Genomic DNA, 22,478 nt, shown 5'->3' on the forward strand with positions numbered 1-22,478 from the left:
GAACAGGGAGGGAGGAAGGGAGGGGAGGAAGGGGGGCTTCCAGTTGAAACACGCTTGTTCGCCATTAACGGTCGACATCAGCTCAGGAGATTATTCTCGGATTTTTTACATCCCCTGCTGCGCGGCCAGCTTCTTTAGGTGCCGGCGCTCCGAGGTGCCGCCGCGTTAAATGACAGTGACACAATGCATCGTCGAGTTCCTTCAGGTTGGCGCTGGATGCCGCGTGGCGTGTGAGGGATGAATCAGGTGTTGGTGATGTGAGGATGACAGGGGGAAGAGGGGTTACAGGCAGGCAAGCCCGTGTTGTACCATGACACCTTTTAAAGGATCGCACCTCAGACGCGATGACTTAACTGTGCGTTGCGTCAACACCTTGCTGAAGTAAATCTGTGGAGTGCTGAAGTGCTCACAAGCAAGCGTCTGTATCCAAGGAGGAAACCTTAAAAGGAAATCTATTGTGCTCATTTGTGTTTTTTACTATCCTGCAGTGTGTTGTATAGATTTTTGGGAACGTAAAAGACTTTAAAATCAAAAAGTCTCTCTCCTGCAGAAAACACTGGTGCTGAAGGCCGGAGACACCTCGTCGGTAGTCTTCTAGTCGTCAGTAGACATGACATGTCACACATTTGCGTAATCTTTGCCCATATTCACAGACAAAGTGCAGCTAATTGGAAGCTGAAGATGCTGGCTCAGGCATGTGTGAGCTGACCAGTAAGAGCAGACTGGGTATTTAGGAGGGGGAGGGCCTTAAAAGGACAGGAGCTACAACAGAGCATTTCAGACAGAGACAATATAAGAAAACCCATGTGTTTTGAGCATTAGAACATGTAAACCTATTTTAGTAGTAACCCAAAATAAAACTATGAACCTTAAAAATGAGCATAGCACGTCTCCTTTAAAAATAACCATTTTACGAGTTGCCAGTCTATTAGGTACACCTAGCAACAACTAATGCAGTCTAATAGGAGAGTCCTGCAATAAATCCCACCTTCAACAAGGTTATAATGTTCAGTTTTTATCCAACTATTATGAGGTGTTGATTCAGCTTTATGGTCATTAGAGCTGCACGGCATTAATACAGAGAGGCGTTTATATAAACACAAAACGCCTCTCTGTACAATGCAGCACAGATCCAGCTTCCAAAGTGACCATAAAGTTGAATCAACACGTCTCCAACAAGAACCTCACCATTATCACCTCCACGAAGGGAGGATTTATTGCAGAACTGCTGCCCAAGACTGCATTAGCTTTAGCTAGGTGAAGCTAATAAACCGGCGGCTAACATTTACGTATTACCGTGTCAACCAGAGAAACACGGGAACGGGCATGCATCACCAAACAAAACACATCACACAGACAGCTCTGAGCTTGTGTGTTGACCTAAAACATCTTTAAGTTGTATTGGCCTGAATATAAGATCACGTTTTACACTTAAACATTCAATATTTCCTCTCTCTGCCTGTCTACTCTCTCTGTTAGTTGTGAAGAAACATATTAGACACTGAGCCAAGTGTTTTTTGTTCATATGTATCGCCTAGTTAAGGATGATTTTCTTGATTTTAAGTCTACACTATATTTCATTTGACAAATTTTATGAAGAGGCTGTGCTTATCCATCTTACAGTTTTAACTCAAAATACAGGTCAACCTAAATTCAAGTCGATACTGAACATTACATACTTTGAAGTTACACTCCATAGTCTATACAGCCGGGACCCGCTTCATCTTCCCTTCTCATATCAATCTTAACACCGAATGGATAGATGTGAGCTGAATCTAAGTAACACCTTGATCATGCCAATCTATGCCTTCTCAGATCTTTTTTTCAAATGTTGATGGCGTGTCACGTCTCTTCACTTCAACATTCTACAAAAATGAAGCCCAGGCAGAAACCGAAGACGGCGGAGCAGACTTGACCCGTGCAAAAAAATCTACCTCTAATCTGGGAGAAAACTGAGATGAATTCTCGGTGAACCAATTAGAGCGGCAACTAATCCCCTCGTAACTCGTCAAAGACGTAAAGCATCCCTTTCTTTCACCCTCTCTTCCTCGCACCCTCCGTTTCGCTCCTCTTTCATCTCCCTGCTCTTTTATCTTATCAATAGGCGCATATAGCGTGCTGCAGAAACAGCGTGCTGAGCCTGGATCTTTCAAAAACACTCAGTTTGTGACGTTTTACACCGCTTGCTTGCATTCAACACTAAATTATATTAAATTCCGACATCACTTCACCTGCCTGAGCGAGAGTGATGGAGTCTGCAGCTCATACAACTAATGCAACAGCAAGAAAGAAGTGACAGCTGGGTTTTGTAATTTAACTAATGGCTCACATGAAAAAGTGTAATCCACTGGGCCACATCATATACATCACAATTTAGTTCTATATATTATGTGCATGGCCTGCTTCTCCTGAGTGGGCAAAGAATGTACTAATGCATGTCCCATTCTGTGTTATACTGTCTTCCTTTATGTTAGATCTGGCATATACACACTTTACATTGGTATAATTGATGGCATCACTTCAACTGGTCTGTGAGATGGGAGGGGTTTTCTCCCCCCTTTCCAGTTAATGGCCACGTAGCATCATCTGCACGTGGCGTCTGATTGGCTAAGAGCCACTCCAGAGCAGTGGGGTAATAAAAGTTACAAATGAGAGCAGGCTATTAGAGCCATTGACGTGCGTAGGCTAGCTTGCTAATTAATTGATCCTGAAACTTCATCTATTTTGTAGCCAGAGAGGAACCCTTAATTAATCAGCCTTTCTATATCGTTGTCTTCCTTCCTTTCAATCCTTTCTCTCTCCTCTTTTAAACCCCCACCCCCTTTTCTCTTTCTCTCTCCTAATGTCTTTTTTAATTGTGAGGTGAAAATGCCCAGGGTCCCACGGGCTGGCATGGAGTACAGGTTTGGAGTTGTGAAGGAGATAGAAAGAAAAGTGTGTGTTGTGTGTGTGTATCTGCATGGTGGAGATGCGTGCTTTGAACAGCGAGCCTCGGATGTTTCAAGAGCCTTTCAAATAGGGAGGGGCGTGGCAAGGCTGGAGTGGTCCCCTTTGTACCCCTACCCCTCCTCTGCCTCCATCTTTCCTGGCAGAGGGGCTGATTTATTGGGGCTTCCCAGCCATCCGTCAGAGCCAGCAACGCTGGCTGCATTAACCCCAGAGACAACTCTGGCACCCGGGGCCCCTAAGTGCTTCCAAGTGGCCCTCACTCTCCCCACCGGTGAGGAACCCCCCTGCTCATGCTCAATCGATGTCGTAAATTACCCATCTAACTCCCAGAAGTCGATAGTCCACAAGATGATGTTAAGACAGACGGGGACTTTTACAAGCTTTTTGTTTTAATGGAAACGAAAAAGACCAATCACTGTTTTCTAGCCAAGTAAAGTATATACTCACATATTTTATTGTAATTATCATCATTTTCGCATTCATTTAACACAGATTAGATTGAGTCAAATGTCTGCAAACATTACGGATTATTACACTTTATTCCACCATCAGAAACCACCACAAATTGACTTTGATTGAATTTTATTTAGCAGCTTTTTCTTCGGGCTCCTGATATCATATCAAAGAAGACATATTATGCTCGTTTTGAGGTTCATAATTTTATTTTTGGGTAACTACTAAAATAGGTTTACATGCTTTAGTGCTCAAAAAACACATCAGTCTTCTCATACTGTCCAGTGTTGCAGCACTGTATCAACGCTCTGTTTTAGCCCCTGAATACCCAGTCTCCTCTGATTGGTCACCTCACACATGCCTGAACCAGAACCACTGACAACAACAGAGAAGCTGTGCATAATCGCTTGTTGCATGTCCAACTAGCCTAGAGGCATAGATGATGCAAACGTGTGACATAGCATGATTTTGCAAAGTTGCAGAATTAAAGGCGAGACTACTGACGAGGCGTCAGTAGGAGTAGCGTTTTCAGTGGGAGACAGCAGCTTCTGTTGGCGCGAACTTTGATCTTTTTGACTTTCAAGATCTCTTACATGCACACGAACAGCTATAAAACTGAAGGAATGGGGGGGTTTGGATTATTATCTCAAAACTCCAATTCAAATGAAAACTGTACTGAGCGTCTACAACTATTTTCCAAAAGCTATAAAACGCTTAGTTGACAATAGCTCTACACTGCTTCTAGTTTAGTGGTTTCAGCTGTTTTGAAAACCACTGTAAAATGTGTTGTTGTTGTATTGCATAAATTAAACACATGAAGTGAATAAAAACAAAGGAGAAAAGGAATGCACACAGCTGTTGTCCAGTTGAATGCAATACAGGCTCTTTAAAGGATACAAATGTATTATTATTCTCTTCATTCGTCTTCTTCTGTCCGCATCTTTCTGCCGTTACTGAATAAAGACGATGTCTGGAAAATAATCTTTAAAGAGGAGAGTGTGACTTGATAAAAGGTGTATAAAAAGAAAAGCGAAGGACAGCAGGCTTGTGAAGGGGTTTTGTATGGACTGAACAGGCGGCGGGGTCAGCCACATTTCCACTTGACTTTAAATGCTTGGCTTCTATTAAGTTTGGCCCAGTGTGTAACGAACAAACAGCCAACACTGGTAATGGTTTCTGCCTGACTCGTTGACACATTCACCTCCCCTCTATACACACGAACACACACACACACACACACACACACACACACACACACACACACACACACACTACTTTTCTCTTTCTGTCTCTCTCTCTCTTTCATTTCCCAGGATATCTTTTTTTTTCCTCCCGCTCCTTCTCCCACTCTATCACCCCTCCCCCTCTTTTCACATCAAACACTAATGTTTCCTTCAAATTCCTTTTCCTCTCCGTCTGCCAACTTTGAAATCACAGGAAATTACGCTAAGAATTGGCTGCAATGTTTTTTTTCCTATATATATATATTTTTTTTTTATTTTTTATTTATCTATTTATTTTTTTCTTTTCGCTTTCAACTTCAATCCACGTCCCAAACAGACGCTTCTCTCCTGTGGCCTGTCATCCCCCAAGACACCCGCCTCCTTCTTCTACTTTCTCCTCTTCCTCTTTTCTTTCTCTCCAGCTGATACATTTGTTCTGGCTCCCATCACCTCCCGCACACACGTACACTCTCCCTTCACGCGCGCTCACCCTTCGTGACACAGTCAAACTGTCTCTCGCGGGCATGCATGCAGACACAGCATGACGCTAACTACACCTAATGCAAGTTCTAGGCTTATTTGCTGGAGGCTGGTGGGAAAGGTTTTTTTTTTTTTTCTCTCTCTCTCTCTCTCTCCCTCTAAGACATCAACAGTGAGATCGGTGTCTGTGCTTGCCTCCTATGGCTGGATTAAGCAGAGGAAGCCATGAGCTGAGTACCTAATTGGTAAGAATGTGTCGGAGCCTGTGTGAGAGCACATGTACGTCAACATGCGCACGCTGTCTGTGCAAGAATGCGATTGTGCGTGTGTGTGAGAGACAAAAACGAGCTCCAGACACTAAGCTGGAGGGGTTTGCACAGGTACACGAGGTCCCCCAGAAATGATGACTCAACCTGGACTGGAGGGGTCATGTATAGCCTCTGGGTTACACACACAGTGGGAACGCTCGTGTGTACAACAATAACTCCCCGACTGTAAACAGCCAGATTAAGGTAACAGTCAGTTCTCATGAACAGGTTTTTCAATAATGGATCTGTGAATGTGTCCAAGCAGCTGTTGTTTTTTTACGTATGTAAATGTCACGGTGTAGATGTGAAACCTTATATTTCAGGGTGCAAACGAACATAAAGAAATGATAGTAATTTAGCCTGAGTTGACGTGATTCGTGTTTGTACACATGCAAACAGAAATTGCAGCTCTAGTGATCAAGCTAAATGTACAAAGGGTGCGTTTGTGAATCCAATCTGACACTAAACGCTAGAAGAGTTCTGTTCAAAGTGGTAGAGCTCGCGCTTCCTGTGTGAGTCAACAAACAGGTCAGAAAGTGTCAGAAAATGGATGGGGGAAAAAAAATGGTCCTATCGATATGTACTGTAATATTTATTTACTCAATTCAAGAGCAGTGAGGAGCACGGCAATTAAGAGATGATGAGACATACTGTGACAATACAAATTTGTTTTAAAACCGCTGCAGCTGTAGTTGCTAGTTGTAGCCAAGAGTAGCATTTTAACATTCTGGCGCTCTGCTGCCCCGAGTGTGTTGTGCTCTGAGTAACCAAAAGGCCTCCGACTAAAAAACAGTCCAGTTTGTGTCACAGTGCACAACGCTTCAAACTGACTATTTTTGAACACACCATTATTCAGGTTATACACTCACATAAAAGAAGAAAGAAAAACATAACCTCTTCTCCCATTTTCAGCTTGGGAAAACCAAAACCTTTCAGATAATCCTGTTTTTTTTAAGTTATCCATCATCTCAGAGATTTCTGTCTCCAGTATAATGGAGGTAAATCATTTTTTTGTGGTGCTCAAAGCACCACACAATAACTGCTCAGGTACTCTAGATAATCCACAGCAACGTTTAAGTCAACAGTTTTCATAAAGATTACTTTTAGAGCTCTTCTCTGTACTGTGGGAGACTTTTACGCGTTTATGAAATTAAAACAGCAGAGAGACAGGAAACAAGGAAGACAGGATGCAACACAGGTAAAGGGATGGTATGGCTGGTTGGCTGGCTCTTAATCCCTTAACCATAAGGGTGCACTGTAACTTTCAATACTGTGAGCGCCGGACACAAATTCCAAGTCACGTTAAACTGAGGTAGTGGAAGAAATGTCAGAGTCAGATATCTAAACACCTAAACAAAGGCAAAGAAAAACATGTGATGACAAAATGGAGTAATAATGGAGTCATACCACACATACACGCTGTTAAAGATTAATTCTGATGGCATGGTATGAGCCCCCTACACATCCACATATCCAACCTCTGCCGGATGAAATGTATGTTCTGCTTCGGAGTTATTTTCTAACACGAGTGGGGCTTAATTTTAGTAGGATTTAATCACAATAATGAAAGGCATACAATACAGGACCTTTTGTTCCTCTGCTAAAACCCCCTACACACACAGTCACTCAGTCCAAGGGAAATCACAGAGATAGACGTACACGCATATCTTTTGTTGACGTCACGTTGCCTGGCAACATCCCAGCATGCTTGGCTGTGACGAGCTGAGGTCTCAGCCCTGGCGCGCGATGCATCATGGGGTAATGTGTGTGCCGCGTCTTACATCACCCCGCAATCCCCCCATGCTGATTGCAGCCACAGTGAGGGATGGTGAGAATGTTCTTTTCCGGCTGATCCTGGGACAGTTCTGCAACATCTGAGGTTAAGAAAAGAGGGTGGGAGACTTCTCCTCCCACAGACATGGCGGCAATCATGTCCATCTTTACTGCAATTGGTGCAATCTTTTGATATGTAATTAATAGTCACTTTAAGACTTGATGTACAGTATATTTTGCAGTACACATCTGGGGCATTCATTTTTAGCCCTCCCCGCTCCTCCCTGATCAGACCCCTGACCGCTTTTCTGTAGGTGAGGCTCATTACGCTCATCTGAGAGCGTGGAATTAAACCTCCTCCTCCGAACTCATTACTGTGAGCTAGATTTCACTGGCTGCAGATAGGCAATGCGGTGGTGCCGCTTTTAAAGCCAGAGCCAGATAATTAGAAACTTTAGAAGCGCATTTCCCATGGCTATAGCCAGAGTGAACAACTAATTCTATTTGAACTAATTACGTTCCATAGCGCTACGCTTGGGCTATGTAATACGCCCGAGGATTTCATCACAAAACAGTACCAGGGATGTATTTTTGTGCGTGTTACTGACTGAACGTCATTATGCGTCGGCATTACTCTCTATGCGCACACTGTCTTCACACACACACAACCCCGCTGGGTCCCGATTGTGTGTATTTGATACTTCAGAAGCCCAGAGCAGGCTCGATAATGCTCATTTTGGGAGTGTGTTGACATCATCACAAAGCGTCAGAGGAGGTTTAGACCTGCAGCTTGGGTAATGAAGTCTGGGATGAAGTCTGCCTGTTAGGACTGCACAGCACAATGTGACCAGTGAGATAAAATGAACTGTTTCATGAGAGTAACATAGTGATTTTGCATGATACTTCTTTGGTTATTATTACTATTATTATTATTAGTACCATACATTGTTTTTGCCATGTAATAAGGGTAGGCATAACAAGCTCTGGCTTCAGCCTCACACCTTTTCACTTAGTGTAGTCTGTTTGTGACACAGTATTTTGAAGTTGTTCATTTATCAGCATATTGTAACTTAGATCAATTCAATTAAAATATTATTGATATTTCAAATATCGGTAGGCCGGGCACCAATTACAGAAATAATATAAAAACACACAAAAATACAAATAAAATGTATTTAGCAATAAAAAACTGAAGTTCAGTACTAGAGTAAAGTACTCAGTTATATTTTACCACTGCACACGGTAAGCAATTTCTCCAGATATTTTGAAAATTGTTGCAGCAGAAGCCAGGATATCTAGTATTCGTCAACAATACTGTTACAGTTGCCGTAATGCAGCTTAGACCCTCGCTGCCTGGTAGATAACCACATCTCTGAAGCCCAGCGGCTTGTGGTTACATATTTGCTTTCACAATTCAAGTTGTTCTCCCCTTCCTGGGTAAACTACTACTCCTCTGACTCCTGACTGTGAAATCAGTGTAGTACCCCTTTAATTCTTTGTGCTCCCCTCACTATAACTATTTGTTAAAGGTGCACTATGTAGTTTTAGGGGAAGACATTTCAATCAGAAGAGAAAGATCTTTATTGATTCATAGACTTTCACTGCCCAAACAAATTAAATGAACAAATGACACCTGACCTCAATGGACCACTCAACTGCTGTTTACTTTGTCTATGTTTGGCGGACCCTGCCGCCCTTTCTAGCTTCAAACTGTGTTCTGGGACTTTGTTTTCCTCTGAAAACAACTTGTTTATTCAGGTAGGAAAAAACAAAATATTACTGAGTTTGGATTATAACATCATTGATATTGCAAATATTAAAATTCTGAGTGTGAATTTCTTCTCTAAAACTACATAGTGCCCCTTTAATATCTTCTCTACCTCCGCATGATGTTTTTAATTCAAACAACTCGCATATCTTTGCTGCATTATGTGAAAGTTGTGTGTGAGAGTCTATCTACAAGCGAAAACAAGAGCATTACACACCAATTTTCTCTGCATGTAGGCACATTTGTACAGTATTTTAAGACACTGTAAGAAGTCTGTCTGTCAGTCCATCTGTGTTTACCTCCTTCTCTCGGCATCTCTCTCTCTCTCTCTCTCTGCAGCCTTGGTATGTGTGGAAGCTCGCTCGCCCCAGTGAGAGGTGTCCAAGTCCAGACCAACAGACCAGGCTAACTAAATATAGCAGGCAGTGACAGCAGGGGACACTCCCCCATATCTCGCTGTGGAGCTCGGTACCGCTGTTTCACGACAAACTACACTGATTGATCTAGACTGTTGTACACACACACACACACAAACACGCACACACACACACAAGTACACAAACAGAACAGAAAATGTCCCCTTTTTGCCAGAAATGTGGGATACACATCATCCACACCAACACGTACATACTGTACACACAGATTAATACACTTGCATACTTTCTCTGTATCTCTCGAGTTAGCGCACAACACACACACACACACACACACACACACACAGACACACACACACACCCTTCCAGTCCAAAAGGGATTTACTTAAGACTCAATAAAGCAGACAGAAGCACTATTGTCTCCAACACAGGCCTATTGTCTCGTACGGAGAGACTGTGACGTGAGTCGGCTGTGCTGTGTCTATGTTTACTAAGCAGAGAGCATTCCTCTACACACACACACACACACACACAAGAGACATGCATACAAAAAAAATCAAACAAGCATGCGCGCATACAGAAGCATATAGAGATACATGATCAAGCATAGACGCGCTCCATTAAACCAGGGTAAAGTATGAGCATGCCCACACACACATAACACACACTCACGCCCACACAGCATCAAACCCATCTCGCTCCAGTGGGAGTCTGAGGGGAGCTGAGTGATGAACAGGAGTGACACCACCACATGCCAGGGTGTGAGATGCGCTGCCTGGTGTTTTAGGCTGCGTCTCAAATTGAACATGCCAAGCCTTGAGGGGGAAATCGCTGGAGAACGTTCACCACGAGAAAGCGAATGTCCCACAGCAATATCGCTTATAACAGCGGCTATTAAGTCTGGATGGGCTCTGCAGGGGGATGACTCAGGTCATGAATCATGGTGGGACGCACGTGTGCTAAAGTGCGGGCGGTTGAGTTTGTTGACATACCTGCTGCTGAGGATACTGCATCCCGCCCATGCCCATTTGGCCCCTCCCCTGCATGCTCATTGGGTATCTGTGTGGTGGAGGTGAAGTGTACGTCTGGCCAGGTGGATAAGGCCCGCCCCCTGGCTGCTGGGTGGTTGAGTAGGGATTGTTGGCCATGCTGTACAGCTGGGAGCGCTTCATAGCCATGAACTCCATGGAGGACACCTGTGGAGGGAAAAGGAGGGATTAACGATACGTCATCTGCATTTCTTTCTTGGCCAATATCTTGCATTCGCTCACGGGGGTATACCGTGATTGGCTGAGAGGCGTTTAAATGAATTCCTCTGCAATCTGCCAAGTTGGAACCCTTGACAGAAGTCCACTTAGTGCACACACTCCAAGCCACAGACACCATTGATTTATTTTATAATTGCGCAGCGAGTGGAAGCCTTAAATTACAGTCTACAGGTCATAAATGAACTACAAATGGAATTAAGTAAGCAAAGATGTTTATTGTGCAGCCATCAAGAGCAAACTTTGCTGGAGGAAGGCCAAAATATAATGATTTAATTAAAACCTGAAGCTTGTATCTTTGTTTTAATGTCTGAAAGGGTTTTGAAAGTGTTGTAAATGCTGTTTAAAGTGGTGGGAAGCCATAGCAATAAAAAAAAAAAAAAAAAAAAAAACTCCATGGCCTTGTTCCCACAACCACAGCCCAGCAGTGCCAATAATCACCGTGCAGCGCTCTCCTCTTGCTTGCTACACTGTTGCTTACAGCAAACTGATTATTACATTCGAGTGTGTGCTCTTCTGAATGAAAACAAGAAAAACGGGTAGAGACTGAGAGTCTGGCAGGTATCTGAACTTCGCTTTACGATCATGACAAGGCGTTCCAAGTTTGTGAGGTTCTGAATCCCAGGTGGGGCTTCGGGGCAGGGAAGTGGTCAAAGTTACCGGCTCTCCAAAGCCACATCTCGGGAGCTAGCTTCTTATATGAATGCAAACCAAATTCAGAGAGAAGAGTCAAGGGCTATTTATTCCATTGTAAGTATTTCGGAGCCTTTTTGGAGGCTGTTTTGGGTCTCAGTGCGCCATTGGAAAATTCCGGTACAGTGCGTCGGGCTAATGCTAATCCGTCACCCGTAGCGCCGTGTTTGTCTGTCTGCCGGGCAGATAATGTGGACTTGTTCTATCTTCCCTCTCTGCTCTCGTGCTTTCTCCCTTTTGTCTCCGCCGTGTAGGATCATGTGTGATTTATGACATTTTGTTCCTACTGTTTCTCACACACACACTTTCACTTCTCCTCTCTCATCTCCAACTAACCATCCCCCCGCCTCCTCCTCCTCCACCACCACCAGCTCCCTCCTCAGTTCCCTCTCTTCTCCCCAACTCAATATCACCTTGTCTAGCGTAGAGGAGAAATTGCAGCTGCCTCATATTGCCAGGCTAATATCAAGAAGACATGTCAGGGGATGGGAGCACTTTATTCAGCAGGTTACGTGCGGACGGTTACGGCGCTCGAGCTTTAAAGTGGTTTTGTCTACTGAGGCATGTGCATGGAGTAGTTTGGACTATTTCACAGAGTGTGGAGGAGAAGGAGAGAGAGAGATTGAAAAAGTGTGTTTTCGTAGTGAGAGAGACGGAGAAAGAAAGCCAGAGAGAGAGAGAGGAATGAGTCCTCTCAGGTGTTTAAAAGGTATTTCACAGCATGGAGGTGTATGTGGGTGTGTGTGAGGAGAGGGGGTTATCCTGCAAAGGTCCGCATCACCAGGATTTCAAGAGTCTCATCCTAAGAAAGAAAAACAAATAAGGCTTTTAGCAATGTATTCATGCATGTTTGTAGTCCTGTCCATGTGCTGTACTCTTTACTTTGCCCTCCATCATGTATCAAACCACCTGTGAGTAAATAATTCCAGATGTTCCAGAGAACGGCTCAGCAATGTATCGATTTTTTTATCGTTATCATGATATGAGGCGATATATCGTCTTAGATTTTGGATATCATTGTATCATGACATGGCAAAAGATTTGTCTTTTCCTGGTTTTATGTTACAGTAAAGTGAACATACAAATTACAGTAAATTACAGTAAAGTTATTTTCTGAACTTAGACTCAAAGTGTGCTCTACTTGATCCAATTCTTGCACACCTAAGTCCCTATAGTCACATAAATGATAGTTAATTATTGAAAATGTCATTGTGTCAAAGTGGAATATGTGAGAACACATTCAAGAACCACAAAAAACTGTCAATAGAAAAATACTGATGTTAGCATGCTAACAGGCTAGCTCTGCCCCATACAAGTCCAGAGCTGCTGTGCTAGCGATGTATACACCAACACTGCCTGGTGCTCCGTGCTCCCTGTGCAGCTGCTAGCTGCACGGCTAACTGAGCCGCCTAGCTAACCACAGCTACAGTATGTGGCAGTTAGCAGTTTCTCTGGTGATATCCTGCCCCCTCTTTGTTTTTTTCTTACATATTTCTCCTTTCATTTTTTTTTGAGAGTATAGTTATCCAGGTATGTGGTCAAAAATGTTGTAATAGGTGATTTTGTCACCTAGATTTAGCATTTATGGATTTACGCTTTAGAAAAGATTTCAAAATGCTGACACATATATCGTGGTTCGCAATATAACCTACAAATATTTTTATGTTAAGGCCATAACACCCAGCACTACTGCCGAGTTTATGGGTATTTAACCGGCAGACAGAGCTGACATCTCATCTGACAAAATGATTGCCAACATTACAGGAAACCAAATCAGAGAGTAATTCAAGTTATGAGCCATTGTGGAGTAAAACACCATTTGAAATGTTTTTGATCGAAAAAAATCATTTGTATTTTTTGAAGTAGTGATGGATGAACTTCAACTTCAAGATTTTGGAAAGAAAACCATGAATCATCATCCATAATGCTCAGCAGGACGATGAAGAGCCTGACTGAGAGGAAACAGAGTGATACTTAATGCAGAAAAGCACCTAAAATAGAGTGAGTCATTAAGTGTGTCTGAGCTGAGCAATATACAGTGTTAGACCATCTGAATATTAGAGGAGAGGCTTGTTTGGGAGAATTTTATTGACGTGCTAAAATTGACGCTGGTCATATGTTTGTAATGTTTGTACACTCAGGACAGCCACAAGCCAGACACACAAATACACACACACGCGCACACACACACACACACACACACACAGGTCCACTAAGCAATATCTGCTCTCCAGTTTCTGAAAATCCAGGGCACTGTGCCACCCGTGATATGGGACACACACCCCCTCCCCAGCTCCATCCAGTTCACCAATCCATCTCAAGAGGTCTTCCGTTTGCCAAAAAAATGCTGAGCGCAACACAAGTAAATCCCCTCACACGGCTGCCAAATGTACACAGACACGCTTGCAAAAAAAGAAATAACTGTAAACTGCCGCACTTAGAAAGGCACTGGACACCGAAAACAACTTCAGAGTTTTGGGAGCGGGGAAGTGGACGCTCGATTGGACACACATGCACAGAAATTGTGTCTTGCAACCGGCTCTCACTGTTGATCTCCCTCTCCCCGCTCTCTCACACACACACTTGTGGGCAATTCTTAAATAAAACAGCCCCTCAATGAAATTATATAGAGCTATCTGATACAGTGGTCCATCTTCCACACATGGCATTATCCACACCTGTCCACAGAGGCAAAAATGAATGTGTATTCTCCGCCTCCCCGAACGGGAGCCTCATATCTGCTCTCATGACAAGTTCCACTAAATGAGATTTCAGCCCACTGCAGCCTTTTCCTAGAGATATGCCCACCATTTCCCTCACACCACCATGCACGAAAAAAATAAGAACCCCACAACAATTCTTGACAAATTGAAACATTATTTTTTTTTCTTCTCCCCTCAGAGAAATGGCTGTACTTAGGAAAAAAAATTATGAATATGACACGAAGTGAATCGTGTTTGTGCCAGGAGGGACAGCAGATAAAAAACTAGAGGGAATATACAGAAATTGTTTTTTATTTTCTTCAAATGTGTTTTTCACTTTTGTTCATCTGGGCATGCCATTCAATGGAGGAGGGGGAGGAGGCATGGGAGACAATAGTAATTCAACTGCTAAATTTAAAATTCAATTTATGAACTCCTCTCCAGCGCTCGCGACTCTCGTGAGCTCCCTTTTTTCCCGCAAAACAAAGCCATTAAAACAGAACATGGGTGAAATTACTGTGGGGTGAAACCTGCTAAATTGCTTTTCTGAGCTCAACATTTTTATGTTGCAAAAAATGATTTTACTCCTCGCTTTAATGTGCGAAGTTGTTAATCAGAAAGAGACAAAACGCTCGACACAAAAGGCTTGGATATGTGGATTATGAGACACACACTGGGATCAAACAAACATAAAACAATATTGGTAAATGGTTATTATTCCAATTTCATTTTCAATGCGGGATTTTTTTTTTTTTTAAATCGTATGATTTATAAGCCGTGGTGAATGAACAGGTTCGAACGGGGCTGACACGCGCACACAGTCGCATATGCACACCGTGTCCCTGTGGCTATTGCTACCCTTGTCCTTCACACTAGATGACCATATCATCAGCTGTCTGCATCAGCCTTTCATTTCGGTTATTTACTATCCACACGCACACGCGCACACACACACGCGCACACACACATAGAGGAAGCAGTGACAGAGAAAAGCTCACCCACTTAGCAGGTTTAGCAACAATACAGTGAAATCTGTGCTGCTGCCCTACAGATACCAGCCTGTACTTTTTCTACTACTCTTCTTTTTCTTTTTTTTCTAACCTAAACAACACAGCGTTCTTCATGCAACCGGAGCTGTAATAAAATAACATGGCACTCAGTAGGGTGCATACCTCCAACAAGGCCCAACAACCCTCCTTAACTCAATCAGGCCTGATCCAATGTCAAACTGGATCGCCCGTGATCACTCTAAAATTCAAAATTAAACATAACTGCTTAACCATAATTCAAGCTCAAATTGTACTCACCCAATCTAAACACACCTGACTCAAGATCAAAGCATCATTGCCTGAGAAACTCACAAAAAATGTCTAAAAACGGCAATATTGAAGAAAGTGAGAATAAAAATCCCTCGAACCACACCAAACACTAATGGGGTCTATTCTGGGCCGACAGGGATCCTCCATGCAAGTTTTGTGGAAATCTGTTTGGTAGTTTTTGTGGAATGTCACAAACCAACCAACAAACGGACATGGGTGAAAACATAACCACCTTGACAGGGATAAAAACATTCCTTTATACAACCCCGAATACCCCAAAAAGCTGTGATGCTGTGTAAATGTAAATAAAAACAGAGGGCAGCCATTGGCAAACAAACTCTTCCGGGTCTTCTGTTGCCTCTGTTGCAAATTGTTCGTAACGTGTCAATGATATAAAGCATTAACTATAAGTGTCCACAAATGATCACGTTCTGTTTTATTTATGTTTTACACAGCATCCCGACTGTTTTGGAATCAAGGTTGTTTGTCCTTTATGGGCTCCAAGCTGCTTTATTGAGCTAGGGCTATTTCAGAAATAGTTCAAACCTCGAAAGAGCAGTTCAGTGAACTAATATGATCCTTCACATCACCAGGTGGTTTAATACCGTCTAGAGCAACAGATTTCTCCTGTTCGGTTCCCGAAAAACCATTTCAGCTCGGGCTCGATGAACTAGCTGCTACAGCGAGTATTGCCGCTCTAAAGCTTGATGTTGTTAGCAACTTGGATCCTCCGGGGTCTTCAGCGTGATGTGCAAAAAATAGCAGGATTCATATTCCTCGACTATTAGGTGTAAAGACCTATTTGGTACTCACATGGCGCAAATTGTTCTGAATATCATGTTAGGAAGACGCATCAAACCTGATTGTGTATGAAAATTAGCCCCGAGATGCCTTTCTGGTATTGATTATCCTCTCTTTTCCTTGGAAAGACGACGGCATTATGCAGGCTTTTATACCTGCGTAATGAAACCATTTTAGCCCGTGTGTATTTGTGTAGAAGAGAAACAAATAAGGATAATTATTGTCAACGGATCCCCTTTATCCTCTGTGCCGTGCCTGCCTCTGGAGAATCAACATGCTGCAGCCAGAGCCGGTCGGTCTGCTGGGACAATCAGCCTCGTCTTTTATGTTATTTATTTATACCATGCAGCAGAGCACTCTCCAATTCCTATTACACTGCGGGGCCCGGGCGATGCCTCGGCCTCCAGAACAAAGCTCTGCATTTCAGGCTTGAAACCCTGTGCATTTGGGCCTACTGTTTCAAGCAGAAAAAAAAAAGAAAAAAAAAGAATAGAGACAGTGGTAAGAGAAAAGATGGGAGAGGAGGAGAGGGAGAGAGAGAAAGAGGAGAAGAGAGACTGCAGCAGTGGGCGAGTACAGATCGAGTTCCATATTAATGTGTGCAAATTCCCCCGCTCCTGCTGACTAAGATTAGAAAAATTAATTTCATGGATGCAGAGACAATACTGATGTCATCAAGCGGAGAGGAGAGGAGAGGAGAGGAGAGGAGAGGAGCAGCGCGGCGTTAACTCCTCCCTGCCCAGGCCTCCGTGAGGAATAGATCACTCTTTAGTATCGGTTCATCACTTCATTTCACTGCCAGGATCCAAGCAAGTCAACTAAATACTAAACGCTTGGCCTTGACACATCTTTTCCCTATCAATTTATCCTTAAAAAAAAAAGGGAACTTATTGTCTGAGCGCGCGGCTGAAGTAGCTGAGCTGCGTGCGCGGTGAATTCCCACGCGAGTGCTGCATCGCTAAGAGGACCAAATTCAGTGAATTATGTCTCGGAACACAATCTCATCCTGCATCTCAGCATGCGCGCCTTGTTAGTAAAAAGTCTCATAACGAATGACAGTGTGAAGAGTAGCACTGGTCCGCGGGGAGCTGGGTAGAGCCAAATTGCCTTTCCTCAGCCCAATATGCCTGGATGGCACAGGCAGCTAGGCATGAAGGCTGGCTAGCAAAAAGAAGCATGAAATTAGAGGAGAGAGAGAGGTGCAGAGAGTGACAGCCAAGGAGGAGACGGTGGAAAAACGTACACAGCGTATGTCTGACAATGCCGTGGAGTTGAGGAAGAAAGGCAGACACAGAGAAGCCAGATAAGAGCTTGATGTTATGCGACCGACCGGCGTGCTTTTGTGTTTTCGGCGCAATGCACATAATTGCTCTCTCCCGCGTCGTCCTCGGAGCTGGTGATCGGCGTGCCCTCTGCGTTTGACACCAATATTTACACCACACACAAACAAACCCTCACACACACACGCACACATCGGGGTGCTCAGAAACAAACACATCCCCAGTTCATGAGGAAAAGTTGCTGAGCACAAAGACGTCATTAAGGGAGGGGAGGAGGACGATGGAAGAGAAGAGGGGAGGGAGGGAAGAGAGAGGCTGCTTCATCTGTCTCAAGTGAGATTGGGGTCGCAGGGTCACCGGAGCCCTTTTCCTTCGCCAAGACTGAGAGCTGAGGAAGCAGCAGGGACGGAAGAAAAAAAAAAAAAAAAAAAAAAACCCTCAATGACAAAACGGGATCCGGCTGACATGCCCGCGACACGCCATTAGAGAATGAAAACAAATAAAATGCGATCGTCTGCAAACAGTCGAGAAAAAGCATGCAAAGAGGAACACAGACTGCAAATTTGCCAGTCAAATCTCCTGCCAGGGTGCAGTTTTCCAACACAGAATTCATTCAGATTCCCACTGTATGACAAGAAATGGACTTGATAAGCATGCACGGGATCCAGTTCGAGCGAAAAGCTTTTCATCCGGGGGCATTTTGTCGTGTTTTTTCAAGTCTGGTCAGAGATCAAAACTCTCTCTTCTCTTCTAACACCTTCACAGTTGTTTTTTTTCCATGTGCTGAGCATGTGTTTTTAAATCATCTGACAAACTTTGCTACACACCAGCCTCTTAAAAAAAGTTTCTCACCGGGTGGAAAATCCATTGAAAAAGCTTCTAGGTAAGCCCGCGTGGCGCAACAACTATTGCTTTGAAACCAATGCAAATGAAATGCTTTCAGGAAATAGTGAAGGCAGCTCTTTGCATCGCCGCTTGCCTATTTTTCACAGAATCTGTTATGTGAGAGCCTTGCTGCATTCCCAGTCTTTTCTTGTCTCTCAGGCCTGTGTGCTTCCTGCCTGCCACGACCCTGGGACGGCGTTGGGCCGCTGAAAAAACCCCATTTCATCTATGGGCCGTGGTGGAACGAGAGGAATGCGCTCGTCTCTAAGTTCCCCAGCCCACAGAACCCCATGGAGATGCTGTTACACAACCGAATGAAAGAGAGAGAAAAGGGGGCAGGAGGGAGGAAAATAACAATAACTCCATCTGCCCCAAAGAGAGAAAACAGGCTATTTGAGCAAATCTGCTGCCCTTTTGCTTCCCTCGTCTCCCGGAGCCGAAATGCGGGTATTAAATATGCAGGCTAGATTCGCCCCTTATTCAAGGAAATCACCACCTTTGCTAATGGAATGGTATTGGAGAGGAACTGCGTTTCCACAGCTTGGATAATTATGAACGAGGTCCCGTATCGCCAAGTGTGTTTATGAATTAGCAATGGTTATTCATGATATTGTGCTCAGAGTAGGGTGAAAATACATAAGTGAATACTAAGCGAGCGGACCAACAGAAACGATGCTAAAGGGTCCTGAGGGGGCTTTCTCTGCCATCCATTAGTCTTCCCTGTAAGGCAAAGCTTAACGAGCTCCTCGGGCTGGGAGGCTGGCCATTGAAAGAGAGGGAGCGGGGTAAATTATGAATGCGAGAGCTCCATTTGAACCAAGACTACAATAAGCCCCCCTCCCCGTTATTACACCGTTTTTCCGCCTCTCCTGCCCGATTCTGTTAGCAGCTCCTGAAACACAGGTGTAACATTAAAAAAAAAGTATGTCCTTCGTCAAGAAATTAGTAAATAGTAAATATAGTGTATCTATAAAAAGCAAGTTGTCAAACTAGGTCACACCCGCGGTGCAGTTAAAGAGGCTCGCTGCTAAAAATGAGGATTTACATTCAGGCTGTTTGTTTTGGAGCACTGCCCAGTCCTCCAGGGCGGAACCATCCATATTTCTCCTGCGGGTGATCCATCACTGGAAAAAAACAAAACCAAAACACAAATAACAAACAGATATCCTGACCTTCCTCCCTCAGGCGGATATTAGATACTCATTAAAAGTCACCTGAAACAATTTGAACCAAATTGATTTCATTATGGGACTCGGCACGACACACAAGGCCCCCACGTCTGATAGCTCAGCGGGAAATTTACAAAGTTAATTAGGAAAAAATTGATTTTCAGATAATATTTTTTTCCCCCCTCCACTTTACTTTATGTCACTTTACGGCGGTAAAGTGACATGGAGAGGGGGCTTGTTCACGCGTGGCAGCAGCGATGTTCAGTGTGGATGGGAACACAGCAGGTTAGGGGCTTGAGCGTTGTAAGTGGAGTCGGGAAATTTATTCCAGCTTTCAGTGGTAATAGAACAGTGTGTGTATGGCTATGACAGATTGTGTAATAGCATGTGAAGGAAGTGTTCTCTCCTCGCAAACCCGCGCTCACCAATATCTCTTAACCTCCTCACCTTTTTCCATGCATGCACTCAAACACACTCCACCGCCACCCCAACCTTGTTTTTCCCCCACACCTCAATATAGCGGTCACAGCGGCAGCAGCAGCAGACATGGCCTTAATTTTCTCCTGTAATGAATGTGAGCCTCCACTCTTCCACCCCTGCTGTGAAGGCTTCCCCAGAAAATGGGCTCCTCGACCTGGGTTAGGAGGCCCTGGAAATTGGCTTCCCTCCCCCCGCAGCCCCTCCAGGTCGCCCTCTGGGAGGCCCCAGGCTCTGTGAGCCCAGGCCAGGCCTCCCATCTCCAGGGCCCTGACTGGGAATCAATCACCAAAGCTGGCTGAGAACATGAGGTGGGGGAGCCGGGTCGATCAATGAGAGGCTCCGGGCCTGTGGGAGCCCTGATGCATGGCCTGGCTGTGCACATACACCTCTGACTCACACTTAACTCCAGCATTCACTTCCATTATCGCTGAGCTCTAGGGCAGCAATGTGTATGGAGGACTGGCTGTGCCAGACCATATGAATAGCATATGACTGCAGAAATTGACCGATATTTGCAATTAAATGGCCCTAATTAGATTTGGACAGAACTACGCTGAAAATGACTGCGTCCATGTACACCTCGTGTATAGAACCCAACCCGTTTGTCCTTTTCATTTTAGAGTTTTCATCATTTCATTTGAGAAAATGAAACAAAAGCTGAATCTCCCTGTTATTATTAAATTTAGCATTTAGCAGAAGTGCAACCACACTCTATCTACAACAATGCGAGCCAATTTGTGGCCTGAATGAGTACACTGATCATGACTTGTTTTACACACTGAACCTTGACCGACCTTTAACGTTCAAGTTTTTATTAAAGGCGAGACATATTAAAGGGATACACATATTTCCCGCGAGAGGCAGCAGATCCTTTGGCTGCAACACACAGATTTCACCATGTGTCGATTCTCTGAAACAAGGTGTGAGTGCGTGCACGTGGGTGTGCATGCGAGCGTACTTGCGAGTGTGCATGCATGGTATGGCTTCACACACTATGAGTACAAATACATATGATTTAGAAATCAATATGTTTGCTAACTATGTTTATGGATATGTATGTGTGCACACACACATCGTTGAATTCACCAACTGTAAATGCTCAGCTTGTCTGTGAATGTCTGCCAGTATCAGTAAAACACGTGTATAAGTATTCTCTGTGTGTGTGTGTGTGTGTGTGTGTGTGTGTGTGTGTGTGTGTGTGTGAGAGAGAAAGAGAGAGAGAGAGAGAGAGAGAGAGAGAGAGTGTGTGAGTGAGAGAGAGTGTGTGATCAGTGCGTACCATCTGTGTCCAGATGTTGCATAGAGAGCAGGCTGCGTGGACAGCCAGACAGTTGGCAGGCCTTCTGACAGGCCTGTGTTCCTTATTGATAGAGGGATCACAGAGACAGAAGAGTCAGCCGTGCTCAGCTAGACCACAATATTGTCCTCGCTGCTGTTATTCATCCCAGTCAGCCAGGAGAAAATGGGATGTTCTGAGCCAAGTTTATAGCTGTCAGATCTGGGCCAAATAGGACTTGAATAGGTTTCAAACATTTGGAAAACAGCATGAGGAACGTTTGATTTGTCATACAGATGCAGCCAGATTCCTGTGCCAGAGCTGAAGAATTTCATTGTATTTCAATTCTGACAAGGACTTTAATACAGATGACAATGAGGCTGGAGCTAAAGTGCTCAGCCCTGTGCTCTCGGGGCGAGCGCAGCAGCAAGGGCCAACATGTTGTCGGGAGCGGTTGAACTGGTTCTTGGGTGTTTGTGGAGGCACGGAGCAACACAAGAGAAAATATTTGAGCAATCTGGCTACCTGCGACTCGTCTGCGCCTAATCATGTAATCTGTGCGTGTCAACAATGTGCAAATCAACTAGTATTAGAAGCCATTATCAGAGTTACACTATAAACACATACATATTGTAAAATGAAGCCAATTTCCCCTTAAAAAAAACAAAAAAAACTCCACGTATATCTGTTCCTCAGCTTTTACAAAAGGCATCTGTTGACTGCTTAGTTTCCATTATTGCCTTGCAGAGCTGTCTCCCTGACCTCGCACCCTGTGCCATCTTTCTTCCCGGCGCTCCTGCCAGAGTTATGGAGCAGGGCCGACGTTTATGGAGGGCAGACCCTTTTTCCCGGGGCTTTGATCCGGAGAGTTCTGTAGCCTATAGTTTTCGCAGAGGTCATCCAAGAGAAGCCATGTGGGCAGCAGTGTGTGTAAGTGAAAGCACATTGAGCTGCTCATTTTTAAAAAGCAGAGCCTTAGTGCAAAAAGGGCCTCGGAGGAGCTGAGGGGTTACGAGGTGCGTGTCGGGTTTTTCGGGTGTGTGTGTGTGTGTGTGTGTGTATGCGCGAGCCTGAGCTCTCTGCCTATTTGTGCGGGTGTGGGGGAAAAAAAAAAATAGAGGAAGGGAGATACACACACACAGGGCGCCGCTAATCCATGAGAAACAAATCACGCCAAAATGAAAACAAGCGCCAGAAAATAGTGAATCGCAGGCCGGCCCCAAAAATTTCATCAGGCAATATCACAGCTCTCATATCTGTCATCTCTCTTTCATCAAACC

The 22,478-nt window shown here is 44.2% G+C and overlaps 1 protein-coding gene across 9 annotated transcripts in view; it reads right to left on the minus strand.

Moving 5' to 3' along the window:
• LOC115566198 (AT-rich interactive domain-containing protein 1B-like) overlaps positions 1-22,478 on the minus strand; it is a 188,056-nt gene that overhangs the window by 150,983 nt on the left and 14,595 nt on the right. For all 9 annotated transcript variants that reach the window (XM_030391955.1, XM_030391949.1, XM_030391957.1 and 6 more), the window contains exon 2: positions 10,321-10,524. In XM_030391955.1, coding sequence (XP_030247815.1) covers positions 10,321-10,524 — 204 coding nt within the window. The remainder of the gene's footprint in view (positions 1-10,320; positions 10,525-22,478) is intronic.

This window comes from Sparus aurata, chromosome 16 (genome assembly GCF_900880675.1).
Source record: "Sparus aurata chromosome 16, fSpaAur1.1, whole genome shotgun sequence".
In the NCBI taxonomy this organism is placed as follows: Eukaryota; Metazoa; Chordata; class Actinopteri; order Spariformes; family Sparidae; genus Sparus; species Sparus aurata.